General features: G+C 48.1%; 1 protein-coding gene across 2 annotated transcripts in view; it reads right to left on the bottom strand.

Annotated features, from left to right (window-relative positions):
- Nucleotides 1-2,687: 2,687 nt before the first annotated feature.
- LOC144149987 (ubiquitin-conjugating enzyme E2 Z-like) overlaps nucleotides 2,688-23,743 on the bottom strand; it is a 60,062-nt gene continuing 39,006 nt past the window's right edge. For both annotated transcript variants that reach the window (XM_077681749.1, XM_077681751.1), the window contains 3 exons: nucleotides 11,440-11,564; nucleotides 11,273-11,363; nucleotides 2,688-2,928 (listed from right to left, as the gene is read on the bottom strand). In XM_077681749.1, the coding sequence (XP_077537875.1) occupies nucleotides 2,797-2,928; nucleotides 11,273-11,363; nucleotides 11,440-11,564 (348 nt within the window). In that variant the 3' untranslated portion in view covers nucleotides 2,688-2,796. The remainder of the gene's footprint in view (nucleotides 2,929-11,272; nucleotides 11,364-11,439; nucleotides 11,565-23,743) is intronic.

The following is a 23,743-nucleotide window of genomic DNA, read 5'->3' on the forward strand; positions in this document are numbered from 1 at the left end:
TTGCACGGCGCGCGCTTCGACGCCGGTAATCCCACCACCTCCGCGCGTCACGCCGACGGTGGTTCCCGGAATCCGACGGCGCCGTCTGCTTTCTCAATGGGGTATTATCCCTGTGGTATGCGGTGGGCCAGACAATCCGTCTCCCGTACACGCCGTGACGAATTGGCGACGGCTGCAGCGTAGAGTCTATAGTGCTGGGCCAGCAGACAGAGCGGCGGGTTCTCACGCGCAGCTCGGGCGCCTGGCCGCTAATCTCATAAGTGGACCTTACACACACCCCCCTCCTCCTGGTCCAGGGCCAAATACTGCCGTCAACATTCACGTGTCTCAGCCATGCAGCTCCACCAATTGATCTGCGTCGTGCACGGCTGAGGGTCTCGCTGACAGCATATCTGAAAACTCTCAAGGTGGTGTTACGCCAGATAGGTCCCGTGACAGAGAAGGTAGTACAAGAAAAAAGAGAAGCCCAGTCGATGAAACTCTGCTAGATCCACAACAAGGCCAGGTGGGGCCTCTACCTCACAGTCCGAAATAGATAACATGGACAGATAAGGCGGTGGTGAACATGATGCCAGTGCAAATAAAAATTGAAACTTTGAATGTGTCAAGGTTGTGGTCCCGTCAAAAACAACAGCAGCTGCGAAGCTATTGTCACGATATTATCAAGATTTAATGGATGTACAGGAGACGAAAATTTAGAATGTGGAGGAGAATGCTAGAGCTTTTCTGTCTTTCCTCTCAGACTATGAAGTGGTTGTGTCACACTCAGTAGGCATCTCAGCTTGCTTTTTCTTGTTTCTGGGGAAGGGTCTGTTCTATTATTCCCTTACGTATAATGTGGTTGGTGAAGGGCGATTGATCTGTTGTGATTTTTTTGTTGTCGGGGGTATAAATCGTGTGTACGCTTCAATGGCCGCGTCAAGGAAACCCGTTTTTCGGATAACATAGCCAGTTCTCTAAGCACTGATAGATTTGTTGTTCTGATGGGCGACTTCAAGGCGTTTGCGAGCCCGGAAACCATACTGGATGACTAGTTCTTGGGACTGGAGTGCTGAATTCTTCTCTTCCCTTATTGCGGGTGTTGAACTCATTGCTCGTACACACATCTTGGAGGAAAGTTGTAAGCAGACACCCATGACCCCAGGTATACAGGAATCCCTGTATCCTGTAATTTGTTGACAAGTTTGTTATACGGAACCCGGTCGAAGGTTTTACAGAAATCCCAAAACCGTACATCTTCCATAGTTTCTTATCAAAAGCTAACATGGTCAAGCAAGATAGTGAGGGTGGGTATTGGGAAGTTGAAAAGACGTTTCCAAATTTCCCGTTCTGCAACGGGCAGGTTTGGTTTTCCTCGACGAATGGCCGTTGAAATTTTATTAAGCATGAAGTGACGATTTAGATTGCCCTGTGGCGAGGAGATGGATATGTGTGCAAGAGGTGGAGGAGGACTGAGTTAGGAATGGGGAAGGAAGCCACAATGACATTATAAAATGTACATGAGAAGACGTCGCGCCTTCGTTTATTGAGGAAGGCTGAGCGGTTGGCAGAAGGCAAACTTCCGTGGAGTCGAGGGAGCTATGGCGCCCGTGGTGATCCTGCGTGGCAGAGGCGAGCGCGATTCTGTCGGCTCGGTGTCTGTATTTAAGCCGCCGGCCGCGTGCCTCGTGCCTCGTGGCTCGCGGCTCATGACAGGATCCTCAGTCACGCGGTGCACTGCTTCAGCGGCTCGAGCTCCCGCGGCTGCCGCGGCTGGGCTGCTACATCTACTCCTCGCCCCCCCCCCCTTCCCCCGGACAGCTCGCGGTGTTTAGACGCGGGAGAACGAACAAAAAATCAACAAAATATTGACAAATAAAAAGGTTCTAGGTGCACTGTACACTATATGCAAGCTTGTTCCAGTCACAGTCCCACAGAAAGGGGAATGGCATACTGTAAACTATTTACAAGTTGTGCACAGTCCTGGTCAGGCCGTTGAAGCTTTCCGGTCGGTTGCTGTTATTTCGGGCGGTCGTCCCTGGGTTCCTAGCGGTGGACGAGTCACTGGACGCAGGAATAGTCGAGGAAGTAGAAAAATTACGGGTTTCTGGTTGAGCGGTCTGTTGTACCGAGAACTCGAGGGGACTATGTCGGTCAAACTAGGCTTTTTGGGTGCCGTGCGCTTGCTGCAACAATAGCATGAGGCACCTGCTTTGAGACCACGCAGCGGTGGACATCGGGACACCTTGATACAGTGCGGCTCCTTCCCACACCAGAGGCGCCTCCACCCAATTCACCCGAGTCGCTACAAGTAGGTACACTCCGCCACATAATCGGGATGTGCGACTTTAGCTCTGAGCACCCTCCCCTCTTCCCGTCGGCTTCCCAACTAGAGCATGGAAAATCGTTCTGTCCAGCCACTGTCTATTTACCCAGCTTCAACTGTCAGCCAGAGCACATGTCGGCGGCGCCGACTGCATACGATCACCAGTGTAGAAGGTACCCCTGCCCTTGGCCGTGATCTGAGCCTTTTGGAATTCTCAATAAAAGTATTTCCTCCACCTCCTCGTCTCCGCCGGCCCCCGTTATCCAATGCGGTTTTTGGCGTGGTTTCATCGTCATTGGACGCAAAGAATGCTGATAGAAGTTCCCAATGAATAGCAATTTCCTCGAAGTTGGAAACATTTATTTACTTCTTATTTCCTCATTCTAAAAGCATAGTAACGCTAAGTTCTTCTTGACGATTCAGAAGATCTGCGCAGCTGTCTTCGGTGTCTCTTGTTGATAAATGTAGTCTGTAGTCTCAGAGCGGTACCTTTAGGCACGGGCAGGACCAACCGCTTCTGTCCCGCCAGAACTGTTTCGATCCTGGACCCGCCTCCATAGAAACTCAAGTCGTTTCAGGAGTGACTTGTACTGGAACGTAACCTTGTTCCAGCTGAGTGGATCCTGTAAACAAAAAGAAAAACAAGCAAATAACTACAAGATATTGAAACTAAAGCAAAACATGTTCACAATAGCGAACGCAATCACTCCGCACTGCGGAAATTCGTAACGCTGCAGGAAGAATATGTACCCTTCTTTACAGACACTACAGTTTCTCCAAATGAGGTAGATGGACGCCTAGATAGCTGGGCATATTTATAGCGCTATGCATATTTTATGGCGCTCACCGAACTTGTGCAACCGAGCCATCGGCATCGTTTTTTACTCAACCTAATTTCTTACGTTGGAGCAAACAGCGTATACTATGGACCGGCAAACATGAGGCGTAAGTCATGCAGTCCCATGGTTCTGTCCGGTACAGTTCTAGTGGATGCGTTTACGTTTCATTCCGACTGTTTCTTTTTTCGATTTGGGAGTCCTTTTTAAAAAGAATTTAGTGATTTTTGTGAATCCTCGAACATTGTCTGTAGTTTTGTTGCGGCTAGCTATTTTAACAAATTTTAAAAGGCTATACCAATAGCAATTCAACAGACACTGACGACTCCAGTTGTTCCTGCAATAATCTTCCAAAAGGCAAGCTTCAGAAGGCGTGCTGAAGCTAATTATTGCGTAGAATACGCGTGCACACTCCACACGAACAAATCATTCCGCAGGATTGTCACCGGGGCCCAAAGTGTGATGCTCTAGGTGCGAAACTTATGCGAGAATACGTGCAGTTTTTCCCCCTTTGGGGTTTTATTTGCAAGAGGACAAGAGGCAAGTTCATTTTCCTTGTTATTCTCCTGGGTATATCGTATACGCTGCCGGCTCTGTATTTCGGACAGTGCACTCTTAACCAAAAAGGGTAGTAAAAGGGTAGCAACGGCTGTATTTAAAAACTCCTTACAAACTTTACTACCCCGCAGAACGCCACGTAAGTTCTGCCACTAGGTATTGATCCTGGATGCTATCGTTACTAGTCAAGAATGTGCACATAGTAACTGCTGCTTGTTTGATACCAGCATTCATTAAGTTGCGAACACAATTCTATGACTTAGTGCACGCAATAAGTATACCCCTTTTCCCACTCTTCCACGTGATTAATCGGCTTTTGCCAATCCGCACACTGACGTTCATATGCTCGCATTGAAGTGCATAATAGCAAAAGTGTTACTAAACAATTTCATTTTGGCAACCAGCCATGGCACCGGCTAAAGAGCAAGAAGACCAGACGTATTTGGAAGATTACTATGTTATACTCGCTCTCCACGCAAGTACCGTTGGTGTTGTTGCTCAAGTCATTTGTAGTCGAAGTGTACTTTGAATGTGCCTATATCGTGCTACCCGTTCAGACGATCCACATTATCACACGTAGCTGCAATGCCCACACCCTTACTTTAGGTTGTAAAGCAGCCTTAGACCGTTATTTTTAGTTGTTCGCAAGAACACCCATTTAACAGTCGAACGTTTCTTGCTTTCAGTAATGTGTGCTGTGTGCGGCGTCATCAGAAATCCCGGGTCATACTTACTCCAGCCGTTTACCGCGCACTATTATCACGAGGAGTGCTCGGCGTCGTCCAGGCTTGTGCGTGGCGCTCGGAAAAATTACCAAGAAAACAGTTCACGTGCGTTTGCGTGGCAACAGCAAAAACATACTAATAAAACAGTTCACGTGCTATGCAAAGCGATGTTAAGCGGTTGCTTGGGACGAAACTTCAGCGGTTGTACCAGTCGTGGTGGTGGGTGACTTTACGCTGAGGTCAAACGAGAGAAGTGCCTCGGCGAGTACATGATGATGTCCTTTGGCATGGTTTGCCTTAGTGAGAAATGGGGAAGTCTCCTTGCCATGGTCCGTGGGACTTGTATCGACCTCATCTTTGCCAGTTTCGACATGAGTAACATTAACGAATTGTGCTCGCTGTAGCTGTATACCATGGGGACCACAAAGCACTAATTTCACAGATGAAAAGAAATCTTCCCTGGAAAAGCCTGTGTACAACGGTCCAGCATCTAAAGGTGGGGAATTGGAAACAGGGTTACGAGTTCGCAACGTCTTCCCGAGACAATTTTCAGGTCCCGCCACCTCGAACGAGAACGAACTGGTGGAAGTCTACAATGGCGAGAATGAGACTGCAGAACACTTGCCTTCTCCGTGTGATTGGTATGAGGAAGGCGGCGATATACATGAATATGAAGACGACGACGGAACATGTAAATAAATAATTTCAGACCTACTGCATTGCCTGGTGCTGTGTGCTCCAGTGCTGGCATAGAAAGAAACCCTACAGCGAATGTTCAAGCTTCCTTTTAGATGCAAAGCATCTCTTGCTCTCGGTTCCGTCGTCTGTCGTCCGTCGTCCATCCATCCGTCGGCCCAGGAAGACACCGGCAACACTGCCACTCCAGGTGCCCTTTAAGGGGAAACGTGCTCGTCTCGTGCCGGCCCAGGAAGACACCGGCCACACTGTCTCCCCAGCATCTCATGGTCGGCGCTATGTCCTTCTCTTGTTGTGGCGCCATCCACACCCCCACCGCGCATGCTCGGCTCATCTCGGGCTGGCCCAGGAAGACACCGGTAACACTGTCACTCCAGGAGCCATTAAAAGGTAAGACACTACCGGGCGTTCAGCAAGCCGAGCATGCGCAGTGGGGGTGTGGACGGCGCAACAACGACAAGGGAGGGACATAGCCCCGTCGCATCTAATGAAATTACACCATCTTCCCGTAAGGGAACCCTGAGTAGTATGCGAAACAGCCATGGGCTCAACGCAAATTCCCATTTCGTAGTTCCGGTAAGTGAAAAGTGTGGTAGTTACCATGGAAACCAAACTGTAAATATAACGGTAGCTACGTACCTCAACCTAACCGAAACAACGAACTGAAAACTAATGAGCACTTGAATCAACCCCATGGCTGCTTCGCATACTACTCAGGGTTCCCCTATGGGAAGATGGTGTAATTTTTTTTTGTTTTTTGGCAGAAACGCATTTTAGGAGTGTGTGCCATGAGGAGAGGTTCTTACATCCGTTTCGGCAAAAAACTGTGCAACAACATTCAGTGTGTACACACAAGATGAATGTCGCGCGTTTTACAAGGTTATCTACGGCCAGTTAGTAAAATCATGTAGCTAAGGAAAGTCGTATTTACTAGGACATTCCTTCTTATGGTAGTGGTGTTTAGTACCTGCTTCAGTTTATAAACCTCATTACTGCTACATTTAATTTTTAAAGTTACTAAGCCTAGTGAATGCTGTGACAAGTAACTGGTTATGGTTCCACTAATAAATGCTACCACCATGTTTAAGAGGGTGGGGGATATCTGCCAGTTCCCATACCCGCTGATGTAACATCAGAGAGAGCAGAGCAGTGAGAGCGTCTTCCGAATTTCGACTTTTAACGGAGATGAATGGCTCATTGTGGCACCGAGACGCCGTTATCTTACGACCGGCACCACCAGCGATTTTATATCGGCGATTTTGTCAGTCTACTCTGGGATCATTCCGTAGGAGGGCCTAAAGTTTTGTCAAGCATGGGTCACCCATTTTGCCATTTTGACAATGACGACTCCAGTTGTTCCTGCAATAATCTTCCAAAAGGCAAGCTTCAGAAGGCGTGCTGAAGCTAATTATTGCGTAGAATACGCGTGCACACTCCACACGAACAAATCATTCCGCAGGATTGTCACCGGGGCCCAAAGTGTGGTGCTCTAGGTGCGCAACTCATGCGAGAATACGTGCAGTTTTTCCCCCTTTGGGGTTTTATTTGCAAGAGGACAAGAGGCAAGTTCATTTTCCTTGTTATTCTCCTGGGTATATCGTATGCGCTGCCCGCTCTGTATTTCGGACAGTGCACTCTTAACCAAAAAGGCTAGTGAAAGGGTAGCAACGGCTGTATTTAAAAACTCCTTACTAACTTTACACTTTACTACCCCGCAGAACGCCACGTAAGTTCTGCCACTAGGTATTGATCCTGAATGCTATCGTTACTAGTCTAGAATGTGCACATAGTAACTGCTGCTTGTTTGATACCAGCATTCATTAAGTTGCAAACACAATTCTATGACTTAGTGCACGCAATAAGTATACCGCTTTTCCCACTCTTCTACATGATTAAATAGTTTTGGCCAATCCCCACACTGACGTTTATATGCTCGCATTGAAGTGCATAATAGCAAAAGTGTTACTAAACAATTTCATTTTGGCAACGAGCCATGGCACTGACTAAAGAACAAGAAGACCAGGGCCCGTTTGCCCGAACGCGATAAGTGTAGGAATAAGTTCCCAACTACGACTTTGGCGATGTCTAGGTAATAAGTCGTTTGCCCGAAACTGATACAAACGCTCGGTTAAGGTAGCGTTTCCGTGGGGAGTTTTGGCAACCGGCTTATTTGCCGTGGCCTACTTCAACTTATAATTGGCGTCTTGTTCGTAAGCGGGTACTTAATCGAGAACTTATGCGTACGGGCAAACGGGCCCAGACGTGTTTGGAAGATTGCTATGTTATACTACTCGCTCTCCACGTAAGTACCGTTGGTGTTCTTGCCGAAGTGTACTTTGAATGTGCCTGTATCGTGCCCGTTCAGACGATCCACATTATCACACCCAGCTGCAATGCCCACACCCTTACTTTAGGTTGTAAAGCAGCCTCAGACCGTTATTTTTAGTTGTTCGCAAGAACACCCATTTAACAGTGGAACGTTTCTTGCTTTCAGTAATGTGTGCTGTGTGCGGCGTCATGAGAAATCCCGGGTCATACTTACTCCCGCCGTTTACCGCGCACGTTTCTCACGAGGAGTGCTCGGCGTCGTCCAGGTTTGCGCGTGGCGCTCGCAAAAAATACCAAAAAAACAGTTCACGTGCGTCCGCGTGGCAATAGCAAAAAACATACTAATAAAACAGTTCACGTGCTATGCAAAGCGAGGTTAAGCGGTACCTTGGGACGAAACTTGAGCGGTTGTACCAGTCGTGGTGGTGGGTGACTTTACGCTGAGGTCAAACGAGAGAAGCGCCTCGGCGAGTACATGATGATGTCCTTTGGCATGGTTTGCCTTAGTGAGAAAGGGGGAAGTCTCCTTGCCATGGTTCGTGGGACTTGTATCGACCTCATCTTTGCCAGTTTCGACATGAGTAACATTAACGAATTGTTCTTGCTGTAGCTGTATACCATGGGGACCACAATGTACTAATTTCACAGATGAAAAGAAATCTTCCCTGGAAACGCCTGTGTACAACGGTCCAGCCTCTAAAGGTGGGGAATTGGAAACAGGGTTCCGAGTGCGCAACGTCTTCCTGAGACAATTTTCAGGTCCCGCCACCTCGAACGAGAACGAACTGGTGGAAGTCTACAATGGCGAGAATGAGACTGCAGAACACTTGCCTTCTCTGTGTGATTGGTATGAGGAAGGCGACGATATACATGAATATGAAGACGACGATGGAACATGTAAATAAATAATTTCAGACCTACTGCACTGCCTGGTGCTGTGTGCTCCAGTGCTGGCATAGAAAGAAACCCTACAGCGAATGTTCAAGCTTCCTTTTAGATGCAAAGCATCTCTTGCTCTCGGCTCCGTCGTCCGTCGTCCATCCATCCGTCGGCCCAAGAAGACACCGGCAACACTGCCGCTCCAGGTGCCCTTTAAGGGGAAGCGTGCTCGTCTCGTGCCGGCCCAGGAAGACACCGGCAACACTGTCTCTCCAGCATCTCATGGTCGGCGCTATATCCCTCCCTTGTTGTGGCGCCATCCACACCCCCACCGCGCATGCTCGGCTCATCTCGGGCTGGCCCAGGAAGACACCGGTAACACTGTCCCTCCAGGAGGCATTAAAGGGTAAGACACCACCGGGCGTTCAGCAAGCCGAGCATGCGCAGTGAGGGTGTGGACGGCGCAACAACGACAAGGGAGGTACATAGCCCCGTCGCATCTAATAAAATTACACCATCTTCCCGTAAGGGAACCCTGAGTAGTATGCGAAACAGCCATGGGCTCAACGCAAATTCCCATTTCGTAGTTCCGGTAAGTGAAAAGTGTGGTAGTTACCATGGAAACCAAACTGTAAATATAACGGTAGCTACGTACCTCAACCTAACCGAAACAACGAACTGAAAACTATATAATGAGCACTTGAATCGACCCCATGGCTGCTTTGCATACTACTCAGGGTTCCCCTACGGGAAGATGGTGTAATTTGTTTTTTTTTTTTTGCAAAAACACGTTTTAGGAGTGTGTGCCGTGAGGAGAGGTTCTTACATCCGTTTCGCCGAAAAACTGTGCAAAAACATTCAGTGTGTACACACAAGATGAATGTCGCGCGTTTTACAAGGTTATCCACGGCCAGTTAGTAAAATCATGTAGGTAAGGAAAGTCGTATTTACTAGGACATTCCTTCTGATGGTAGTGGTGTTTAGTACCTGCTTCAGTTTATTAACCTCATTACTGCTACATTTAATTTTTAAAGTTACTATGTGCCTAGTGAATGCTGTGACAAGTAACTGGTTATGGTTCCACTAATAAATGCTACCACCATGTTTAAGAGGGTGGGGGATATCGGCCAGTTCCCATACCCGCTGATGTAACATCAGAGAGAGCAGAGGAGTGAGAGCGTCTTCCGAATTTCGACTTTTAACGGAGATGAATGGCTCGTTGTGGCACCGAGACGCCGTTATCTTACGACCGGCACCACCAGCGATTTTATATCGGCGATTTTGTCAATCTACTCTTGGACCATTCCGTAGGAGGGCCTAAGGTTTTGTCAAGCATGGGTCACCCATTTTGCCAGCGCGGCGCCACCGTTTGTTGGGATGAACTTACACAGTTGAGTCATCCCTTTCCATTCGAGTGCTATTTTCGGGGCCCCACGATGGCGCGACTGCAATAACTAGGGAAGAAGACCTCGCGGATTACACTTACGGGGGCAATGCGTTCACTATGATGCGGAAGATTACCTACTATTAGGAAATCGTCTAGAACTTGGTTGAAAACGTCAGGGTTATGGTCGAAAAAACGCGCACCTGACAAGTCCCCGATCAGGAAACAAGTGCCGAACACATTCCTGGAGCGAGTGAGGTGGTAGTAGTGGAAATCAGCTACTAACATTGATTTCACATGACTGAGATTCCGCTCATAATGGCCATGAAAACAAAATACAAGTTCAGTTCATTGGAAAGACCGCTTCGCCCCGTTAGCATTGAACCAATTTTATCGCAAACTTCGATGAAATAACGGAGATAATAAGGATAATATATGGACCAGTAGAGACGGCCCATCTACTTTCCGGCAATTTTTCTAGACGTCACATAATCTCGCGTGTGCTAGAGCCACAGCCAGAAACATGACTGCCCGATGGTACTGGGGCCTCTATATAGTTCTGTTTAATAGCATCACTCCAATTCTAACGTGCAGTTAAACATTAATTACTACGCTTTGGGGGCAGGCCCATATGACGTCGCGTGTGGACTCCCGCCCACTCTGCACTGACGGGCAACAATTTTGCTCATCAACAGGCTCGAGACCTCACTCACCGAGCCGCTGAGACCGGGGATGTTTCCGCACCTCTGCTCACCTACCAAGAAATCACCCAATACTACCGAACCACGAGACAGACCTTCCCTAGTCCTCACACATCTTTGACCAAAAGCCAAGAAACCACACTCAGACAAATTCAAGGAGGTACTTTTCCCCACCCTATCCGTATGCATTTACTCTTCCCTACACAGTACTCTGATAAGTGTAAATTCTGCCACGAACCAGGAACTCTGGCACACATATTATTCGACTGCACAAAAAACTCGGACCTTCCGCCTCTGAACCCGTCCCCTTCCCCTGAGCAGTGGGAGATACTGCTGTCCAGCTGTCGACCTGAGGACCAGCTACTGCTTGTGACCAGGGCTACGGCAGCCTGGACAGCACATGGGCTCCTGGACTGAGGAACCACTCTCGCATTATTGCGTAATAAAGTTGTCTCTCTCTCTCTCTCCTGTCCATAATACGTCACGTTTCGTGAAATTTGAAAGTTTTTATATTTTTCGCATGTTTTCAGTTAAAAAGCGTCTTTCTTGGCTGCGATAAAGCTGAGTGAGTTACCAAAGGCTAGTTCTTTCAGCTAGAGCAAAGTTGTATGTCGTCTACACGGCCCCTTTGAATACCTACGTGAAAGACCTATGGTGCACATGCTCAACATAGCGGCCTGTTTGGCATGCTCTTCACTGGGATCTCTGTACTTTACTGGCTATTTGCGCAGAATTCGCGGAATTGGGCACAAAAAAAGATGTAACAGTGCAGGCGGTCAATAAAAAGCGCACCATCGTTTGAACGGAAAGTGCACGGACAGGTAGCCAAATTTATTTGTGACGAAAATAAAGCAACTCACCCGCTCCACACGACCGGTTAGTTCAAGCCGGGAACAGGCGATATTTTTGTATGTGCTGTAGTTCTCCATGAAAGTTCTAAAGACAGCTTCCCTGCGAATTAGAAATACTGGCTTACCGCTTGACTGCGGATAAAACAAACTAAACATACAACGCACGTGGTACCTACCGTAGTGGCTGCGGCAGCGTGCTGTTGTCCATCAAGCACGACTCAACGATGTCACACACAGCCACTCGCAATGCCTCGTGCCTAATTAGCTCGTTGTACCGCCTCGCCGCGCCACGTGGGTTCTCCTGGGCGGTTGAAACGGATGAGAACGATGCAAGCGTTGAACCAAATTTATGAACAAATCTATGAAGGGTTCCGACACGTCTACAACAGTCACGTGGGCTTGCTTCAACCACAGCGCACTTGACAAGCGCATTCCTCGCGATCGAACAAGCGAACACGGCAATTTGCGCAGTCGTGCCGACCATTCTGCTCAGTTCATGATATATCAGCTCTCGCATCGCACAGTGCAAACGGTGAAGTTTGCAGTGCGCATTCACTTCGCGTAACGTTTTCCTTCGCTCAAAGCCGAAGTGGGATCTTTCCTTCACCCTAGTACCGGTGTTTCGTTCTCATGACTAAATCATCCGGTCGCACTGTGGTAAAACCTCAGTACTCGATTTTCTTTGCATGTTTAACTCCTCCTGTGGCCAGTGGTCATTGTGCAATCGAGAAAGGGAAATAATTTCACCCTTCCCAACAGGCCTGCTTCGACTACAGCTCTGCTGAAGAAGCAGTAGTCAATGGGCAAGGGACAAGGTAACCCGCAAATTGAATTACGTGGATGCTTAGACACATCTAAGAATGCGAAGGCAAAAATCTTGCTGTTGAACTCATTTGCAGTTGAACTTTCTGTTCAACTTCCGTGTTTGCTCTCGTCCGGCTGCTTCCGCACCTTCATGCGTAGCCGCTTCCTCTCGACGGTGGTTACGCCGAGAGGCAATACGACATGGCCGCTCCGGCTTTTTTTGTCGTGGCATATGTTTTCTTGGTCTTCCCCACCCGCGACTATCCTCTTGCGTCGTCACCCATATATACGGAATGAAGCTCTGAGCCCAGGCAAGATGCATACAAGATGCAGAGAACGTTCTATTATAACGTGATCCGCCCCCTCTCAGTAACCTTCTGAGGCACGGCTTTTTCTCGTCCCCCTCTCGCGCTCCTGCTTTTTATACCAACTATTTCCTGAGGCTGATAATGCATTCCATTCCATGAACACTAAATATCTGGAGCTTTCGCTTTTGAAATGCACCTGTGACACCACGCATTGTGACAGCCATGTTTTTTTTTTTTTCAACTGGGTGCTGACCCAGTGCATGAAAACACTTTTGAATCGAGCCGAATGATCAAGCCCTGTTATTTGTCAGGCTTTCACCCTCACTGCCCGGATCGGTCATTCTGGCGCACTACTGCGAAACCAGAACACTGAAAAAAAAATGTTAGTGTAGAACTGGTTCAAAAATGTGTACACTTGTGCACACAAACATCGAACATGATAAATCACATGATGTTCACCATGATCTAGCCTCCGCCTTTTTTTCTAAGAGCGAAAAACATACACGGTGCTAGCGTAATCGCCCACTTGAAGCAGTGCATTTCCATTTACGCGTCCTAAACCTAACACGGGCGTCTCCCTCACGACACCATCGTGCGTCCGATTGACACTCTGACGCCACTCCATCATCTCGCGGGGCACGTGGGTGACAGCTCTCAGAACATGGTGATTAACGATATGCAACCAAGATCAGTTGCTTACTTTTACCATTGTGACACTATGCATGTTTGCTCACATCGAAGAAATTTGTGGGGCACGCCACTCTTGTGGAGCTTCACTGTAGAAATAACGCCCACACCACCGTGCTGTATAATGTGACTTAACTCCTCAGCAACCTGCCTGCATACTAACAGAATGCCACGAGCGCGGACTAGCCAGGAAAAACTTCTTTGCGCATTGCTAGTGCTTGGTGAAAAACTTGTCCTTTTTATTCCTCCCTGACGTAGTCGAATTCACCGCCACCCTATCACCAAACGCCCTCTTCGCCCAGCACCCCAGCACTCGCTGCGCTTCTTCGCAACTTCAAGCGGTCGCCTGCTGTTGCGTGCCGAGTGATTTTCATTCGAGAAAGATTGATTAGCACGATTTAATAGTGGGGCCGAAAAGTTCAATGCCCAGTGCCGTCGAAAGTTCATCAATGAGCCTAGGTAGTAACATTGTGGGCTGTGCTCCACTTCAGAACTTTCGAATAATGGCTTCTACTTACCGTTACACGTCCAAGTAAGGAAAACACGCGACAATTTGAGTTCGGGCATTTTAAGTATTCAATGATGTTGGTTACGCAACGAGGTATCGTATTTCCTGAAATGGTAGAACTGTTGGTGCAGACACTGTGCAATATTGTCCGAAGTTAACGAAACTTCTGGGGAAGCTGTTCCTGTAAATATTTTAGCACCGGTACGGTGAGAGGCTACATATTTTTTACCTTACGTGAGAAAATTGGTTAGGCTTCCCTTCGGTCCTATTTGATGCGAACACTGATTTAATTATGTGTGCTAAATGTGCACATTTTTAAAGCAAAGATTTGTTATAAAAGAGCAATTTGAAACCAGTGTCCCTCACCAACAAAGTACCCAGTTTATGGTTTTCAATAACCACAACGCATTTTACTTAGGCGTAACCACCGCTTGTTTGGTTAAGGTCTCTACAAACAGTATATAACTTTGAACGCTGACTATGGAGAGTTCAAGCAATATGTTAGCCATCCTGCCTTGAAAAGGCTCAGTTAAATTTAAGGGACTGTATTATCTATTTGTACAAGGAGTTCGCGGATCAAAATATTCAGTCTGCTGTGCAAACTTACAACGAAGGTACTACAGTGCTTTCCGCCCCTTTTGGGTCAACGTTGAAGGAACAGGTCGTTGGCATGCTATTGTACGACTGCCTTCTGCGGACCAATAAGACAACAGTACTTCTGTCAACAGAATGTAGTCTTGTGCGGTGGTTGTGGTGGTGGGCAGCAAAACCGTATTTTGGAGCAAGAAGCAACGAAGGTACCCAGATAGTAGGGTACTCGCAGTGTCGCCATCAGTCGATCTGTATTAAAAGCAAGTGCTCTGTTCTTTTCGGAAATATTTCGAATCGCAAACTCAACACAACTCATGTGTGGCTGCACCCGACGATGCACATAATGTATTCCCTTTTACCAGTAAGACAGCCTGGGATTTGGAATTGTACAACGGTCCAGATACTTCTGTTTTATCCTCTGGCGAATTCTCTCGTGCATTCCGTTTGCCCGGACAGAGAATGTAACGATACACTTGCGGATGAATTATTTACGTTTACATCCAAATGATGACGCAATACTTTCTGTTGAAGCTATACCTTATTGAAGCCATGTTATCCGCCCAAATTTCCATTCCCAGGATAAGTACTAATGATACTAAAATCACAGACGAAATATCCAAAAATTGACCTCTGCACCGTTCAGTATGTATGTATAGACGTATGAAGTACTTCTATGCTTTTGCTACAACTCACATCAACAATGCTGGCATTCAAGTAGAAACGAACTTCGAGCGTAGTCACCGTGCCATACTTTTGAATAAGCTACACTGGCCGAGGTTGAGCAGTTTCGCGTGCCTCCTGGACAGCCGTGCTGCGCATGCGCGAGAAGCAGTGACGTCACGCGGCACACAGAACGTTGCTCGCTGCCCGGCGTCTCTCACACACCCCACGCACCCAGCGTCTTCATCGACTTCCGTTCCGCACGTGGCGGCCCGGTCCACTTGATAAATCATGCGAGGGGTGGGCGGGTGTGCAACCGATGGTTCGTGCGTCGTGGCAACACCGGCGTGCGCCTGTGGAACCAGCTTAGCTCTGGGGCGATTGGTGACGCTGCGCCGGAGCCGCTTGAAAAGTATAAATGTTACATAATGCGTATGCCGTGTGTGTGTCATTGAAGCAGCAGTAATCATGATAGTCAAGCTAATCCTAAACAACCAGGAAAGCTAATAATAACCAGCTGAACCTTAGCTCGATCACGCTACATATATCCTGGCATAGCCGAGCTAAGCCACTGCTTATTTTTTTTTTCCAATCGCAGTAAATACTCAGACGTGACCTGAAGCCTCTGAAAACAAGTTTTGAGCAGAACTTTATATCGGCGCTACTCACAGTTGATAGACTACCGTTTCCAATCTTACACGAAATCAGCAGAGCATGCTCCGGGACAACATATGCTATGACAATAACAGTTATCTCAAAGTGTCTTGCGAGTTTAGGCGAGCTCTAATTTAGAGTCGAAGTGTCGGAAGAGAGGCCGTTGTTAATGGTAGTGTTTAAAAATGTTGTACAAATTTTCGGCTTCAGAACATTGCACTTTTTAGGCTGGCCTTCTATTTCAGCAAATATTGCCCTTTGGGAATACCTCCATAAATGCATTGCGACAACTGGCTGAACGGGCAGAGATGGCCCTCAGCTCCATTCCCGGAGCCCCAGACTACGGGCACGTTCTGTTAATAACGTTATCTCTCTCTGCATAAAAGCGGAAGGTGGAACGCTCAATTTCAATCGTAAAATTTTGTGAACCGGAAACTGCGCCTGCACTCTTCTTGCAAGCACAGTTTCAGTCATCCTCAAAATGGAACGCAATTGGCAGTGCTACAAGTAAACAGCCAATTTCAATGCACGAGGTCGACTCACCGTTGCTCTTGTAAAAAGGACTGGCGTGCGTATTTCAAGGTCGCAGGGAGGCCTCTTCTAAGGAAATGGAATTGCCATGCCATGGTTTGTTCGCCGTCACAGCATTTTTTTTAAGAACGGATTTAGGAACACTGAGAATACGAATGCGCATGTATTCAAAATTTTGCCCGTACGCTTTCATCACCATTTGCAAATGGGGATCAAAATTTTCAGCGTTTTCATAAGGATTCAAAATTAAAGCTGCTACGAGGCCACAGCCCCTACGAGGCCACAGCCTTGTGATTTAGGTGCACAAGCACGAAGCTGTCAAACCCGAACCATACCGAATTGAACCAAAAACCGGAACCAAATCGGTTTTTTTTTTTTTTGGTTAGGCTGAATTCGAACCGAAACTAAACTGAGAAAAATAACGGTTATCGGTTCACAATGAAAGGGTTCGACCATCGGCTGTTGATAAGTCGCAGTCGACCCTTTTCGAGGCATCTCGCTTTCTCTTCCCATCAACTTCGAAACTCCTCACGCACTTTCCCCTTCAGATCAGTCACAACGCTATCAAACGCTCTCTTCGCCGCTACAACATGAGGAAAGGTGTGCGCACCAATGCTGCAAAGCTCCTGCTGCAGGGCGAGCAGACTGCAAGGCTGGGCAAACGAAAGAACACACATTCGAAAACCTGCAGGCGACATGAACCTTCGACTTTGCCCTTCCCTCGCTGCGACTGAGTAGTGACAATCGGGCTGAAAGATTGCCGCGTTCCGTAACGGTGAAGCCCACACCAGAAATGTGAATACTTGTTGCATTTCAGAATTTGCTTAACAGATGTTACCCACATGGAAAGTGTAAATATTTGACAAGTGTAACCATCAGAGCTTCTCGGTGGGGGAGCCATTGCCTGCTGACCAACGGCTCCCCCACCTGCTGGATACAGGTTCTTCATCACCTCACCCAGCGGCCGTTTTCCCGATGTAGACGAAAAATGAAACTTTTTTGTGCCGAGGCTTCGGCACACGTTAAAGATTCACAGGTGGTCTGAATTACTCTGCCGGCCTGCAATATACGGTATGCCTTAGATTAGTTTCGAAGCATCAAAGGCGCCAAAATTTTTGGGAAGTGTGTCTCCACGGGAAAACAAAAGAATATTCACCACTTGGTTTTACATTATTCCGCATCGAATTCCTACACGAAAAATGTCGGCTCTTTATGGCTGCCTTGAGCAATGAAATACCCAGAAAACTAAGAGGTAGAACTCGCCCTATAGACCTCCCTTCCTTTATCCACCCTTTAGCATGATGTCTAAGGCAGCGGTACTGGGGTTCCTGGCACAATAACTACTTCTTCATGACGCGTACAGTAGACCTCTTCGCATTTTTAAAGCAAAGCTTTGTACCTCTACCCCCCAAGGGTTCTTTCGCGGCCGTTGGTGTCACCAGAAAACTCCAGCGAACAAATAAAACAATTTACTAGCACCGCCGGGAATCGAACCCGGAACTAATAGATTAACAAAGCGAGAGCCCGTTGACTCACCGATTTAGCTACGAGCCTACGCGAAGACAGGGAAGACAGGTGGTGTACTCACCAAGCACATCTACGGGTTTACCCCCTGCGTTCTCGCTGAATGCCACGTGAAAGCGTCACGCCACTACTCACGCCCGTCTAGCGGCCCTGTGCGCACCTTGCTCATGTGCTAAGAGTTACAAAAATTAAAGGAAGCTCACACCAATGCATGGCGTCTCACTTCTAGTACGCCAATGTGCTAAAGCCTGTGGCCTTCAGTGTTCACGTAAAAAATCACAGCTCCTTGTCGTCCGCCCTCACGCCAAATCAAGGAATACATTCAAATACTCCTTGATGGCCAGGCCATCACTACAAGCCCCAGCATCAAGATCCTGGGCCTACATCTCGAGGATAACACCAAGAGTGACGTCTCCTTGCAGCGCTTCGAAAACAGCATTAATCAAATCATACACATGATCAGGCGAGTTGCCACCAAGAAGCGAGGCCTAAAGGAATCCGGTAATTTTCGCTTAATTGAAGCTTTTGTCCTCTCTAGAGTCACTTACGTCAACCCCATGTCTTCTTCTCGACAAGGAAGACATAGAGATGTTTTATATAGTGATTAGAAAGGCGGTCGAGCAGGCCATTGGTCTTCTCATGACTGCGTCCACACAGAGGCTGCTTAGCACGGGGCTCCACAACACGGTGGAAGAGCTGATAGAAGGCCATCTTTCTAACCAGAAGGTCCGACTTAGAACTGCGGTGGGTAACCGCATGCTTCACCAGATTGGCTGGGCAGCCCAGAATGTCACTCCGCTTGACGTACTCCCAGACTCTTGGTGACTAAAACTAAAGATGCTCCCTTTGCTTCGAAATATGAACCCCTCACATGACGAGGGTCACCGAAAAGCACGGGCTCAGGCGCTGAACACCACCCTCGGTGGGGATCATGCAGTTGTCTACACATACGCCTACAAATATCGAGGGCAGCAATTCGCCATCGTCGTGTCTACCTCCAGAACCAACCTCCTTGCGTGTACCTCGCTTAGGACCCAATAAATGACGGCAGCAGTAGAGGCAGCCATCACCTTGGCTCTCACTCAACCAGGGGTTCGGAGGGTAGTCACCGATTTCCAGCAAGCCTACTCGAATTACCAGTCGGGTTGGGTGTCCTGACCTGCACTGCGCGTGCTAAAAAACGACTCCCCAAACGGTTCCATTCAGCTCATCTGGACACCCCCTCACGCTTCTATGGAGGGCAACAAATACACCCACCCAACAAGCCTGCGCTTTTACCTCCCGTGCTATGGAGCTGCACGAGGACAGTCACCCGCTTGTCACGTTCAGGGAGATAGCCCAGCATTATCGCCTTCTGAGACAGACCGTACCTTCGCCTTACCCTGACGTTTCCAGAGAACAACAAACTACCCTACGGCTCATACAATCCGGGCTCCTTCCCACAGCCTACGCGTCTTCACTTAATGCATCCGAATCGCTACGACACGGAATGTAAATTTTGCTCACAAGTAGGAACACTCCACCCCGTAATAGGGGTGTGCGACTTTAGCCCTGACCACCCTCCCCTCTTTCCGTCAACTACCTAACAAGAGCAATGGGAGATGCTGCTGTCCAGGCCCTCTCTACCTTCCCAGCTTCAGCGGGTGGACAGAACACAGGCCGCGCGGACTGCATATGGGCCCCACAGAAGACGGAATCACTCCCCAGGGCTGCACTCTGGGCCATTCAGAAATCTGAACAGAAGTATTTCTTCCTCCTCCTCCGCCTTCTCTGCCGCAAATCTCGTCACCTCCGTCCGCGGCGCAGAGACGGAGAAGTCAGATCGTCTAACACCGGGTTGGAGCTTACTTTAATCTTATAAAAAATGTTTCCACTCTTGTGCTACACCAATGCAACTCAACCAAACACCGTTCATGCATGATGCATTGATTTAACCTTACCAAGAATATCTCTTTGAAGTAATAAATGGTGTGGTTAAGTGCATTTCACTTCTCTCTGGTTTTACTATTTGTAGAGCGATGTGAGTGAATTAAAGTGACGTCGCATGGGTAATCGTTATGGGGGCCGTTTACAGCTTTGCTTACCAACCACATTCACGGGGTGGATTGGCGCGATTTTTTAACATTACAAAATATTGATATTAGATATAGCAGAAACAAGTGTTAGCATAACACTCGCACGTTCGCCTTTTGCTCTAGTACGGTATCACCGGTTCATGCACGCACTACCTATTTCCTCTGGATAAAAAAACATAAATAAAAAGTAGATGACACATTCGGAAATAAAGTCCGGTACCACACTATTACATTTGTCCATCACTCATAATTTGCTCTTGTTCTACTTTCTCTCTTTAACGGCTGCGAGGTCAACTTTAAGTGAATAGTCTAACTTGCTGCTATGCTGCCAGTGCTGCTGGTTCCGGAGGGTCAGTAGTACTATCGACAAAATAAAGACCGTCTTCCCGAAAAAGTTCCATCGTGCTTCACCCTTTCAATCACACTTTAGTTTGTAATCGCACAATCTGTAACAAGATTGTGCAACATAGCCGACGGAACGAGGGTGCCAGTCAACACGAAGGTGAATTCAAGGCTACGCCCATATCCTTAATAGGCATTCTGAAAATATATTTCAATCATCAGGTTTATGAGTGATGCTGCTTTAAAAAATCATGCACCCCTCCATCTAACGACGACGACAGTTGAACGCGACCTTTGGGGTGACGGATTCCTTGTTTGGCCAATCGTACACTGGAAGTATGTGCTAGAGACTACCTACAGCAACTCTCGGCTGTGCACTTCGTAGGCTAACGTTTGGGTTTGGGTGTGCGGTGCAAATCGGTACCTGTGCTTGGCGTTCAGTGAGCAATTTTTTTTTCTGTAGGTGCCTGTTTGAGGTGTCAAACCTCAAACCCGAGGAAGCGTTTGTAAATCTAAGCTTTAGTGTACTCACTGATGCCGTTTTACGCCAATACGCTCAGCAGGAAAGCGAACTTTTTCTGACGATGATCATGAATTATCGTGGGTGAAGTGAAAGGGAAAAAAATGCTTCCAGTGGGCGGAGTCCAACCTGGGTCAATCTCCTTATGAAGCCGGAGTCTACCCGATTGCTCCATTTCGTCAGGGTCGAAGCGAACGCGAAGCAGCAGGTATTGATTCACGCCACACACCGCAAACACAAACGTTAGGACTACGGAGTACACACTTTTCTTTATTGCGAAAGATTACCCTGCAGCATCGGAGGAAGTTTTAAATATACAAGTTTGTAACCGCTTCATGCTCAGTACCAAGCAGAGACCGGTGCTGGGGTCCACATATCCAACGCTTAAGGTCTGGGGGTCTCCCAGGATGGAGCCCTGTGCCTCGGAGATGTTGCCTTCGAGCGTTTATAAGACCTGAGGAAGTCCACAACAGGTGTTCAGCGTCAGCTTGTGATGCAGGAGTCACACAGAACGGGGAGTGTCCCCAAATGGGACATGATATCGGGCAGGCCAAGCGTGGGTAGCTGCTGGGGATAATGCCACGCCAACTCGAAACCTCCACAGCAGGACCTCTTCCTAGCGAGTGAGCCAACCGGGGAGGTCAGTTCCATGCGGTGGAAGTAAAGCACTAGTGGTGCGGCGGAGGCACTCCTTTTCCCCCACCAGTGTTTCTTCGGTAGGTACCACAAGTGTAGGGCCGTGGGAGGTCCCTTCAGTGGCAGGAGCGATCTGCCGCCCTGTGGACAATAAACATGTCCCCGCGAATCCACAACACACGAACGGGGCATGGGTGGGTGTCCATAATCGCGTTGCATGCAGACGGGCTTGTACACCGCGTAACACGACGTAAATCCCAAATGGCTGCTGTTGAGTCTGCGAAAATGTTCAGCTTCGCCCCACTAGTCACTGTTGATGCAAGTGCCTGCAGCCCACCCCGAATAGTAGTAAGTTCTGCTTGCTGGCTCGGTAGAGCACGGAGGGCCTCGCACACGGAGCTTTGGTTCAAGGCAATTGTAAGGCGGACATGTCAAGGCCGTGGTGACGATGCGGTCGTATGCCCCGGCGTCCATGGAACTTTCCCAACCGGTTGTGTAGCAGGCGCACTGTCAGGGACATCAAGGACGGTGTCCGGGTGTTGATGATGGCCAGAGGTACGGACATGGACCCTTGTCAGAGGCTTGTTGTCCGTCACCTGATAGTAGACCAAGGGTGGAATAGCGGCTGGAAATGCTGGTATAGTATCGGGCTGCTGGCCCATGTGCGCGGTGAGTGCTGCCGCCTCTGAAACTAGTCCACGCTTCAACGGGCGGAAGGAAGGACGCTGATGAACGATTTCAGTTGAATTGAACTTGTGCTTGCAGCTGCAGAATCGGCGTTAAGCGTGGCAGGCCAGTAATGGTGCGCATGGCGGCCCTATTAATCATCTCAAGCCGATCCCAGTCCACTTGCCTCATGTGATGGAACTGTGCCTGGTACACAAACCTTGGCTGTAGTACGGAACTCTCTAGGAAACTTGAAATTGTCCAGCAGGCCTAGCCAGACTTCTGAGTTTCGGCGAACAAGGGGTAGCAGTCATCCGGCTTTCTGTCGAGCAGATCGTAGCCACCGAGCTGTCGACCCTTAGGCCGATATCTCTAAGCCCAGATCCCGAAGGTGGACGACAATGGAATGGCGGTGCAATTCAGCTGCAGGACTATCAGAGATCCTGCAAGGGAGCGACAACCCCGAGCGTTGGCGAATGGAAGTGCAGCCGCCTTCTTTTGAGGGAGGGTGAGGCCTGCATACTCACTCCACTTTTGGCAGTGTGTTAATGCTTGCTGGAGGCACTCGGCTTGTCGTGACAGGTCTCGATGGACTGCGCATACAGTAATGTCATTCGCGTAAATGAGGAAATACAGGTCCCCATTAGTGGCAAGGTGCCAGACTGGCGGCAAAAAGACGACATTAAAAAGCAGCGGAGACAGAACAGACCCCCTTGCGGTACGCCGCGCACCGGTGTAAAGGAGCCACAATTTCTACCTTTAATGCGTACGGAAAAAAGAGCGGTGTTGTAGGAAGAGCCGGACAAAGACAGAAGGCGGAGATAACTAAGGACATCGAAGACGGCCGCGTGACTAACATTGTCATATTCCTGCAGCATAGAGTTGCTGTGGGTATTCTACAAAAGGGACGCATAGCTCCAGAGTATCACATACGCGTAGTGTGGGATTGGCCAGACAAAGAATCCATAACGAGAAAGCTTCGAGTTCAAGCATCTTCGTCATTAGACAGAGGTGTGCATGATTTCTTCTTTCCCTTCACCCACGATTGTTCATAATCACCGTCAGAGACAGTTGACTTTCCAGCAGGACGTATTGGCGCACAATGGCATCATTGAGGACATTAAAGCTTTGCTTAAATAAAGCTCACTTTTAACAAAATTTTGGATCATGCCGTCGAGAAGGTGACTACTAAGAGATCATCCTAGGTCGCCAAGCAATCAAATTCATAGATAGCATTTACCTGGCTGCTATTGGTGTTTTGTTCTTACGATGCAACTCATAAAAAAGACTACACACCTGGTATTTAAACACTTTCTTGGCTAATGCATGGAGGTGACTTGCCAGTCCGCAGACCTTCTACTAGCGGCTTAACGTGGAGGGTGATGGGCGATTCCAGTGAGAGGAGCGATATTTCTACAACATTACCATACGAAAGGAAGCGGAAGAAAGTGTGTCCCACACAGAGTCATGGCCATTTTAGGTTGCTCTAAGTAGTCCCTACGACAACATAAGGACTGGGCGGGAAAGCAGTTGGTTAATCTTCGCTACTTCGTCTGTTTTCCTTAAAATATGACCTAATTGCTTACTGCTCTCTTTCAATGTACACAAATTTTATTGAGAAAGGCGGTCATTCTGGCCAACAACGCGAAAAAAACGTGGACGAAGGGAACGGACAGGGCGAGCGCTGGCTCAGAATGACGCCATACCAACTTGCCCAGCTCACAACTCTGTTACAGAAAATTGGTATTTTGAATGCACCCGATTTCTATTTAGTTTTTACGGTAGCTTTAAACTGGAAAACATTTCACTTCACACATCGCTAATAATTCCACTCATCGAACTGGTCAGCGAACCGGTTCTTGTGATTTAGTCGAACTGGAAAGAAATGAATTCTTGTGAACATGAACCATATTCGTACCGACATTTGTTCTAACACGCGAACGAACACACGTTACAATCTGTATTCTTTGGTCA

This window comes from Haemaphysalis longicornis, unplaced genomic scaffold, assembly GCF_048455015.1.
Source record: "Haemaphysalis longicornis isolate Haplotype H1 unplaced genomic scaffold, Haemaphysalis longicornis Haplotype H1 scaffold_8, whole genome shotgun sequence".
Lineage (NCBI taxonomy): Eukaryota > Metazoa > Arthropoda > Arachnida > Ixodida > Ixodidae > Haemaphysalis > Haemaphysalis longicornis.